The 10939-nt window shown below is 44.7% G+C and overlaps 1 protein-coding gene across 1 annotated transcript; it reads left to right on the forward strand.

Moving 5' to 3' along the window:
• Window positions 1-3136, forward strand: LOC115994897 (BTB/POZ domain-containing protein At5g66560-like). Its single transcript, XM_031119236.1, has 3 exons — window positions 1-791; window positions 892-2208; window positions 2291-3136. Exons 1-3 carry the CDS (start codon window positions 675-677, stop codon window positions 2873-2875), a joined length of 2019 nt encoding a protein of 672 aa, XP_030975096.1. The 5' UTR covers window positions 1-674; the 3' UTR covers window positions 2876-3136.
• Window positions 3137-10939: the final 7803 nt, after the last annotated feature.

Consider the following 10939-nt stretch of genomic DNA (forward strand, 5'->3'; position numbering starts at 1 on the left):
GCAATTTCACGTTTAGACATGGATATGATCACACAAATCACAATTCCTATGGTCCTCTCCTCTCCTCTCTTATAATTCAAGACATGACCTTTTTCATTTCTGTTTCCTCCCCCCTTTGACATCAGGACATAAAGAGAGACAATGGGTAGTAGTGGTTGAGATTCTGATGTAATTCGAAAACAAAAGGAAAGAAAATTTGGGAAAAGTAAATCAACCATATGATCCACTTTTTCGAAATTTGTTCATGCCCTATTTGTCCGGTCTGAGATTTTGGATTCCAACACTTTTCAGTTTTCCCCCACTTCATTAAAATTTTCTCAAAAAAATCAACCACTTTGACAGTGTAAAAAATAAACACAAAAGAGAAAGCGAAGTGATTTACGGAGGTCAAGTCCATTTCCCACCCACCAAACAGCAAGAGAATTTTTGTTATTAGGGCTTTTCAAGTTTTTCAACTCCTACTCCTACTATTCTTCTAGACATCCCAGTTTTCCTCTTTGTTTTTTCCATCTACATCTACTATAAAAGACAAACACCCCCTCTCCCTTTATTATGTCATTTTTGCATACATGGATCTAGGTTTTTAGTTTCCTATACCAAAAAAATTCTCATAGACTCAGATAAATATACAGACAAGAAAGATATTTTTTTTTAATTACCTGAGACACAAGGCAATGGCGGCGCCTGAGAAACCCAGCAGTAGCTCCAAAGGTCAAGCATGGTTTTGCACCACTGGTTTGCCAAGCGACATTGTTATCGAAGTCGACGACATGACGTTTCATCTCCACAAGGTTTTTTTTTTTTTTTTTTTTCATCAATCTCTGAATTCTTTTCTTCTCTTCTATGCAATATTACATTCTCTCATTCTTGTTGTTGTATGTGATATTTCAGTTTCCTTTGATGTCCAAGAGCCGAAAGCTTCACGAGCTGATAACGGAGCAAGAAACTAACGCTGGTACTGTACAACCGCGAATAACGGAAGAGGAACAAGGAAACAGTGACGGTGACGAAATTGAGGAGATACAGTGTTACTTAACGCTAACGCAATTTCCGGGTGGTTCGGAGACGTTTGAGACGGCGGCGAAGTTCTGTTACGGCGTTAAGATCGACGTGACCTCCTCCAACGTGGCGCCACTCCGTTGCGCCGGCGAGTTTCTTGAAATGACGGAGGAGTACTCCGAGGACAACCTCATTTCCAAGACGGAGAGGTTCTTTTCTCAGTCTGTGCTCAAAAGCCTCAGAGACTCCATCAAAGCTTTGAAGTCCTGCGAGAAGTTAATGCCTATGGCGGAAACCCTAGGGATCACTCAGCGTTGCATCGATTCGATCTCTTCCAGAGCTTCCTCCGCCGATCCAGCGCTGTTCGGTTGGCCGGTGAGCGACGCCATCGACGGAGGAGGTCGGAGTTCGTATACGAAGCAGCAGATCTTGTGGAATGGGATCGATGGCGGCAGCGGCTATGTTGGTGGTGGTGGACGAAGAAAGAGTGCTGTATCTAGGGCTAGCAATGCGGAGCTGTGGTTTGAGGATTTGGTGCTTCTGAGTTTACCGTTGTTCAAGCGTTTGATCTTCGCGATGAGAGATACAGATCTGAGTCCTGACATTATCGAGAGCTGCTTGATGTTCTACGCAAAGAAATACATTCCAGGAACTTCTAGGTCCAATCGGAAGCCATCAACGTCTTCTTCATCATCGTCAACTACAGCCTCCGAAGCCGAACAGAAGGAACTGTTGGAAACTATAGTAGCCAATCTTCCATTGGAGAAAAGCTCAAGGTCTTCCACAGCGACGAGATTCCTATTCGGATTGTTGAGAACCGCGAATATACTCAACGCTTCTGAAGCTTGCAGAGCTGCGTTGGAGAAGAAGATCGGATTGCAACTCGAGCAAGCCACACTAGATGACCTTTTGATTCCAAGCTATTCGTATCTGAATGAAACTCTCTACGACGTTGATTGCGTTGAGAGGATCTTAAGCCATTTCCTCGATGGATTGCAAGAAACAAACCAAACAGGCGAAGATGGAGACAACGGAGTCAGATCGCCGGCGTTAATGCTGGTTGGAAAATTGATCGACGGTTATTTATCGGAGATCGCCTCCGACGCAAATCTCAAACCAGACAAATTCTATCACCTAGCGATTTTGCTTCCAGATCAGGCTCGACTCTTCGACGACGGTCTTTACAGAGCCGTTGATGTGTACCTCAAGGTACAACTCTAGAAATTTTTGTACAAAAATTGAAGTAGTTTGCGAAATTTGAATTTGAATTTGACTTTTGGAACTTTTTTAGGCGCATCCTTGGATATCGGAGTCGGAGCGAGAAAAGATTTGCGGAGTGATGGACTCCCAGAAACTCACACTCGAAGCGTGCACACACGCGGCACAGAACGAGCGTCTTCCGTTACGAGCGGTGGTGCAAGTACTGTTCTTCGAGCAGCTACAGCTCCGCCACGCGATCGCCGGGACTCTACTCGCCGCCGAAACGGCGCCGCTCGAGTCAGGCAGGCCGTCGGCGCTGTCGCAGCTGCGAGAAGAGCAGGAGGGGACGGAAGTGGAGGAGGAAAGCGAGGAGAACAACGCGGGGGTTTTGATGGCGGCGGCGACGGAGGAGAGCGGCACGTGGAGGACTGCGGTGAGGGAGAATCAGGTGCTGCGTCTCGACATGGATAGCATGAGGACGCGGGTGCATCAGCTGGAACGCGAGTGTTCCACAATGAAGAGAGTGATCGAGAAGATTGAAAAAACGGGCCCAGCTGGATGGAAAGGCTCGTTGACTAGGAAATTCGGGTGTAAATTTAAGACCCAAGTTTGTGATTCTCATGAACCAACGGTTGTGGATGCGAGAAAAGGAAGACACCACCATCACCAGCAATAGGGTTTCCGTATCCAATCATGTTCCCACGCCCTGTGACGTGTAATCGCAAATACGGCGTAAAATATATATAAAATTTGCTGAATCCTTGTACATTTTCTGCCACGTAAACTGTGGAAAAAAAGCTCGAATAATTGTGTCTTGCTTTATTGGTGATCCGATTTTTTACCATTAGTTTTTTGTGGATTCATAAAAATTCATCGCTTCTTTTGAGGTGGTATTGTTATGCGTATCACAGACACATGAAAGATATGATTTTGATCAGTGGTAATTGCAGTTTCATGACACGTGGCTGATAGGGCCTTCTATTGGTCCTTTTCTACGTGAACTGGCAAAAATTACTTTGGAGTCGGAACATGGAAGAAGGTGGAGATTATAATTATTACTGGCCTTTTTTTCTTCTTTGTCATGCTATTTTTTATGTGTGATTGATTTGACGGAGAAGAAGTAGAGAAAAACAAAGGCACATTGATTCATTCATGTCGTGTTTCATAATTCTTGCCTTGTAATGATCATGAATGTGGGATAGTCCACTGTCTAAGCCTTTTCGTCAAAGAAAGCTTCCTCATAATTTTTAGAGAGGTTGAAAAGGAATATTGGGCCTACCTAACTTTTTCCATCAGAGGCTAGTATTTTCCTCTCTGTTCTCGTTTGGATAAAATACTAAATGGAAAGTTTTAGCCAATTAGTTCGGGGTTGGTGTGATAAAACGACATGCCTATGATTATGTTTTGGAGTAATTAAGTTTTGGTTTCCTTGGACTAGCTAGCAACGAGTCTCTTTTTGACGATACTGAAAAAAGCAAGACTGTGATGACCAAAAGAAACCGTACATCTAGGTATATAAATCCACGTTCCACACATGCACATGATGGTATAATATGTTTGCACAGGCTGTTCAGGCTTTGGCTGTGTGCTGCCCCATCCATTGACAGAAATTTCCCCCTTTCAAATAGCTTCATCTTGAGTTGTTGATCAGCATAACTATGTGATTTGTTAATTGAGTAAATTCCAAATAATTATCTTGGGGTTTGGGGTAATGCCGAATATATCCAAGATAATTAAAAAGTAACCATTTTAGTCTTTAAACACAAACATCGTTACAAGCTATTTGTTCAAACCACCTAAAACAAAATATGCACAACATTTTTTCCATTTCTAAGATTGAATGTTTAGAAAGGGTACCCCACACTCATCTGCTCCTGCCAGCCTAAATGCTTTTGTAAATGCAAATGTTTTCTAGTTTTAGTCCATTTTAGTCCAGCTATGGGACCCATTATTGGATAATAATCCAACCAAACTCAATTGAAATGCAAATGGTCTAGCAAATCATGTGTGATGAATTAGTTAGATATATACACAAGTGCAGTCTCTAATACATCTTGACGCATATCCATATAGAATACCAATTCCTATCAACATCGTGAATGATCGATGTTGTTGGATGTTGTTGGACCATGATGGACAAGCAAAGAAAACAGAGTTGATGTTGCTGCCATTAATATCTATAAAACATAGTTTGAAAAAAATAAAAAATAAAAAATAACTCAGATACAAAGTGGCCTTGAACACACTAGGTTTCTCGGCATAAATTAAAATTAAAAAGGAAAAAAGGAAAACAATAAAACACTTTACAACTGTTAGGTGCATAGTATTTAGATATTTTGCATAATTTTAGGATCATAATAAGTTGTTGCATAATATTAGGATTTATTTCATTTGTATTTGCATTTTAGTAGTGTGGGGCCAGGGAACTTATGATCTGGCCCACGCTCTACTAAGGCCCAGGGCCCGTGTCGAGGAGGGTATTTGCCGAGGACGAATGGGGAAAGGCTGAAATGCCGGGGGCACAGCCGAGGATGACCCTGTCCTCGGCACTCCAAGACTTCAAGGGGAAGAGCAACATTTCGTTAAAGGCTGCCCCTAAAAAGCCCCCTGAAAGAGATGCGAGTAGAATGAGACCCACGTGGGGGTACAGTGCGAAACTGGTTCAGGGTAAATACGTCCCCTCCGCATTAAATGCACTCGCCGAAGTCCTAACCATGTTAATGAGAAAAGACGCCTGGACAGGGTGACTTCGATCATCGCAACTAACAAAAAGCAAGGAGGGACAGCTGATGGGACGGGTACTGAAGTAGGCACCTGCTTGATCAATAAGTGGAGGGCTAAGATCAACCAAGAAGGGCTATATAATGTGAAGGTTGATGCACCAAGAAAAGGGCTGGGAAAAAGGGCCAAGAACTAGAGCCTCCTAGTCTGCCTCCAGGAGAAAGACTCCTCGAGCGAACACGATTCAATTCTGTATGAACACCACGAAAAACCACCGTCCGGTGACCAAGGCCTAGCCTTTTAAACCCACGCTCTATAAATGATATTGTTTGGGCCTTTTTACGTGCGAACCCAACATTATTATGAGTCGTTACAAATTGTGTCCTTACAATTGGCGCCGTTTGTGGGAAAGGCTTGTGTCTTGGCACAGATGGTGGGTTGAGACAATCCCTCACATCATTTCCAACAGTCGGAGGTAGTGTTCTAGCGAAAAGTTCCACTAGGGGCTACGTTTCTTCACTAGGGGCTGCGCTTCATAGCGTCAACAGCACGGATGGTTCTAGGGGCTTGGCCGAGGAGCTAATCCCCCTAAATCGAGGTCCCACGCCATAGCCGAGGGGTTATGGTCCTCTGAGTCAAACCTATGGGGAAACCTACTACTTAAAAACTGAGTTTTGGACAGAACCAAGGTATTGCATGGTCCTCGGACTCAAACCTATGGGGAAACCAACTACTTAAATATCAAGTTTTGGACAGAACCAAGGTATTGCATGGTCCTCGGACTCAAACCTCTGGGGAAACCAACTACTAAAAAACTGAGTTTTGGACAGAACCAAGGTATTGCATGGTCCTCGAACTCAAACCTATGGGGAAACCACTACTTAAAAATCAAGTTTTGGATAGAACCAAGTTGATGCCTATGTACCTGCTGAAATAGGTCCAGACATGAGTTCAACAACCTATGGGGGCGGGCGTGCTAGTATTCTGAAACAGGGTCCTAAACATGTCATATGTGCAACTATGCATACATGTTACGATAATTAGTTCAGAAATCATAAACAGTAGTAAGTATCGACGAGGGCAACTGACAAGTGACCAAAAGGAAAAAGGAAGAAAAGAATTTCATATATGTGGTCAACAGGTTCAAACTACCAGCGGACTACAAAGTTTTGTCAATAAAAAAAAAAAAAATGGAAACTAGTTAATCATTAAACTGAAATCAAATACGGAGCGTAGCCGGGGTTTCTACTTCTTCAATTCTGCGTCGGCCACATCCTGGGAAGGCGGAACGGGATCAGCTTCGACGCCCTGGAGGACAGTCCCTTCTGGGGAAGACTGAGCAGGATTGGTGTTGGTGCTCTTGGGGACCACAGCAAGGGGAATTGCCTATAGGGGTTGGGCAAGTATGGCTGGCTCTTCGGCATTAGGCATCTGAGCGCCGACCACAGGCTCAGGAACCTCTTTGGGCACCTCAGAATCCATACGCTCAGATGCTTCTATCACATCCTGAAGCTTTCCCCCTTTAAACGGCTCGCCAGGAGAGGCACCGACCTGTACAGCTTCCGACTGAGTGACCCCTCCCCCATGTTGGTCACTCACAGCCTCAGAGCTGGTGGAGGTGGCCTCATGGATGGCTGTAGGGTAGAATATGTTCTCCGTTTTCCACAAATCAGACGAAGCATCCACCCCAGCTCGCTTCAAGGCCTCTTCCCAAACTTGGAAGCAGTAAAGCCTGCATACTCTGGGAATTTGGGCTTTAAGGGAGACTTGGGTGTCAGCTACCCCCGCGTTGTAACCCTCATCCTCAGCCGTTTCCTTGGCAGCCTCAGCCTCGTTTCTGGCAAACTCAGCCTCCCGCTTGGCCCTCATGGCTTCGTCCAGGGCATACTCCGCCACACCTTTGTCATTCTCTGCCAAGGTCAGTCTTTTATTTAAATCACTGATCTGCTCCTCGGCTATTTGCAACTGATCCTCGGTTTCGAGCAGACGTTTTGTTTGGTCCTCGGCCTGTTTTTGGGCGCTAGCTAAACCTGCAGAGGCGCTATCCCTATCTCGGATAGCTTCTGTTAAGGCAGCCTTGGCCTTGGCAAGGTCGTCCTCGGAAGCTTTGAGAGTCCGCGTGGCCTCTAAGCGCTTAGAGCGTTCATTCTTGGCCGCCTTACTCTGCTTGTTCACTTCCTCCTCCATCCTATAGGTGGCCTGGAGAGCCTGTCAAGGGAGATAAATACATCATGAATGACAGACCGGGAGTAAGAGTTAATAAAGTTTTAGGGTTCAAGAGCCTTACCATGCCCAAGTACCTCTTCGTACTGAGGAAAACCTCCTGCATCCTCATTTTCTTCAACCTAACCACGTCGATGGGAAGTAGCATGGTTCTCCCTAGTGCGTCTGCCACATAACCACCATCGCCATCTCCAAGGTCCCTCATGGACGCGGTTTCCAGCAGTGGCCCCCCGTGGAGCATTGGGGCGGGAAGCCAGGCGCTTGGCAAGGATTGGGCCTCAATCCCCTTTCCCTTGCCTTGCGAAGATTGGGCTTCGGTCTCTTTACCCTTACTTTGGTGCCCAATCTTCAATTGTTTCGCACGTGAGGCTTCCTCCTTCTCCTTAGAAGGTTGGGATTTTCCCCTATCCATGGTTTCCTTGCCCTTGGGACTCCTCTTTCTCTTTGAATTAGTGCTCTCCGGCCGAGGAGGCAGAGCTGGTTGGGGAGGAGCAGGAAGTTTGAGGCGGGGGGATTGTGGTTGTGACTTTATAGAGGATGACTTAGTCTGGATAGTCTGGGGTTGAGGTGGTGGGGACGGAGCATTGGATTGCGGCGTTCCCTACGTACCCTTCCCCGGTTGACCCTCGAGGAGGTCGAATAAGCTAGTCGGGGGCTTTCTCTTAAGTCCCATCTCGGCTTAGGAAGATGTGCCTACTGATGACAATTCCGCCTCGGACAAGGCTGGGTCACCTATATCACCAAAAGGATTCTCGGATTGGTCGGCTAGGTCAAATACCCAAATCCCTCCTTAGACTGATCTAACTTGCCTTTGTCCTCCACTTCTTGATGAGATGAAGAGAGGTCCACCAGTGGAATGCCCTCTGGGACAGATGATCCTTCGGAGATTAAAAATCCTGACTCAACCACGGTAATTTTTGGAAGCCGAGGACAGCTGTCGCTGATCACGTGCCTAGGGTCGGCAAATGACTTCTGAAGGGGAGCGTACCCTAATATTTTGTGAGCAGCTCGGACTTGACCATCTCCGTCATTTACGAAAACTGCCGCTTGTAGAACAGTCTCCAAGTCCACCCGGTTAACTAAGTGAAAATGTCGTTGAAAAGCGTGTGGATCTGCAAAAAAAAGAAACACATGCGCATGGTTAGTTACCGAACCACATCAGATTAGAATGGCGCAAAGGGTCGACGCCCTTCCATTCCCTATACCCCACCTGGTTCTCCTTCTACTATGGGGCACAGATTGCCATCATGCCATTCACCGGAGACGATAAGGAAATCCTTATTTAATCCCTTGTTGGAATCAGGGAGGCATTGAATTAGTCGAACCCTTTCGTCTCTCGTCTTCATGTAGTAGGATTTTCCCTTCAAATTTTGGAGATTATAGCACCAATTCACGTCATGGTGGGTCAGTCTTAACCCCATCTTTTCGTTTAAAGCATCCACACAACCCAGAATCCTAAACATGTTGCCGGTACACTAGGTGGGGGCTAATCGGAAGTGCCTGAGGTAACCCTTCATTACCGGCCCCATAGGGATTCTCATACCCCCCTCTACAAAGGCGAGGACGGGAATTACTACCTTGCCCGTTTCCCTCTTATAGTGCCACTCCCCCATCTTACAATGCCTCAGACTTACGTTGGGAGGAATCTTGTAATCGACGATGAACTTTTTCATCGCCGATTCAGTATCGACTAATTTCCTCAGTCTCAATTTAGCCATCTCTACGATTTACTAAACAAACTCAACCAGCGACGGGAGAAGAAAGGGAACCAAAGAAAAATAAACCCAGAAAAGAAAAAGCACGAGTTACTGGAGGTAAGGAACTTACAGAAAAGAGGAAAGACGCTTCGGGTGGGCTTTTTGTACTGGAGATAGACTTGAGTTTGGACGAAAGTTCAGATGAACCTAGGGTATACGCGCTAGAACTCTTAAGTGCAAAACTGAAGAGACAAATCCGTTCCAAAAAACATTTAGGTTTCCTATTGAGAGTAACTGCACAAATTTTCCCACCCATAAAGGCCAAGGAATCCCCACCGTTATATCTCCATCATGCCGTAAAACGTGGGAAACACAGAGCCGCCCGCATTTAATGAGGCCACGCTTTACCTTCCAAAGTCTCCAGGAACGTGTCTCGGGCAGACGAAAAGTCTCGGGAACCGATAGGTAATAAGGATTGACAGGCATTGACAGGTGTCTGATGTCATCAAAACCCTCCTATCCGTCCGAGGAGCCGGATAGCAGGATTTTGAGGGACTATTGTGGGGCCAGGGAACTTATGATCTGACCCACGCTCTACTAAGGCCCAGGGCCCGTGCCGAGGAGGGTATTTGCCGAGGACGAATGGGGAAAGGCCGAAATGCTGGGGGCACAGCTGAGGATGACTCTGTCCTCGGTACTCCAAGACTTCAAGGGGAAGAGCAACATTTCGTTGAAGGCTGCCCCCAAAAAGCCTCCTGAAGGAGATGCGAGTAGAATGGGACCCACGTGGGGGTACGGTGCGAAACTGGTTTAGGGTAAATACGTCCCCTCCGCATTAAATGTACCCGCCGACGTCCTAACCATGTTAATGAGAAAAGACGCTTGGACAGGGTGACTTCAATCATCGCAACTAACAAAAAGTAAGGAGGGACAGCTGATGGGACGGGTACTGAAGTAGGCACCTGCCTGATCAATAAGTGGAGGGCTAAGATCAACCAAGAAGGGCTATATAATGTGAAGGTTGATGCACCAAGAAAAGGGCTGGGAAAAAGGGCCAAGAACTAGAGCCTCCCAGTCCGCCTCCAAGAGAAAGACTCATCGAGCAAACACGATTCAATTCTGTATGAACACCACGAAAAACCACCGTCCGGTGACCAAGGCCTAGCCTTTCAAACCCACGCTCTATAAATGATATTGTTTGGGCCTTTTTATGTGCAAACCCAACATTATTATGGGTCGTTACAAATTGTGTCCTTACAAGTAGGGTAAGGGAATATGTTAGTCATTTGATTGGATTTATCGAGGATATTTCATAATCAAATTTTATTCACCATTAATCAAGCATACATGAATCAAGGATCCATAAATCAAGCAACTACGCCAAGCCTAGTAGCCAAAGTAAAAATTGTGCTAAACAAAAAGAAATACTTAAATGATATCATTTAGAGTATCATTTCATCTAAATGGTATTCATGATGAATAAACTTTGATTTTGAAATATCATCGATAGGATTGTAATGGCTAGTGGAGCTCTTTGATTTTTATTAAGATAAGTTGTTCCTAAAATGCAAGGGTTATCTTGAATAAAAGTAGTAGTAGTTTATTGGAATAAAATCATCAGAAAACCATTTATGCAAAAAAATTGGTTAAGGTCAAGGATTCAGGATTCCTTAGTCGATCCTAATTTATTTTTAGTGTTTATCCTTTAATTTCCATAAAGATTAAGATCCATACATACCAAAAACTATAACTTTAGAGGGAAAAAAAAAAATCCAAGATTACATACCAAAAGAGTCAAAAATTACCAAGAAAAGAGCCAAGAAGCTAATAGCACAACCTACAAAAGAAATCTGAACAAAAACTAAATCAACTATTTTTCAAGTAATTAATACTTCTTCCATCACAAGAATTTTAGCTAATATCAAGAACTAATTTGTACCTCTCTCCAAATTAAAACTTGAATAGAAGCCCTCTTTCTCTTTGCTTAGTTTGAAAATTATTTTTGAGTGAAAGTCTAAATTCTAACTCTGATGAAGACTGAAAGGAGCCATTGAACCAACTGATTTGGGTTACTTTCTTTTAGTTTATATTAAGAGCTC

Source organism: Quercus lobata, chromosome 6, assembly GCF_001633185.2.
Source record: "Quercus lobata isolate SW786 chromosome 6, ValleyOak3.0 Primary Assembly, whole genome shotgun sequence".
NCBI classification, from domain to species: Eukaryota; Viridiplantae; Streptophyta; class Magnoliopsida; order Fagales; family Fagaceae; genus Quercus; species Quercus lobata.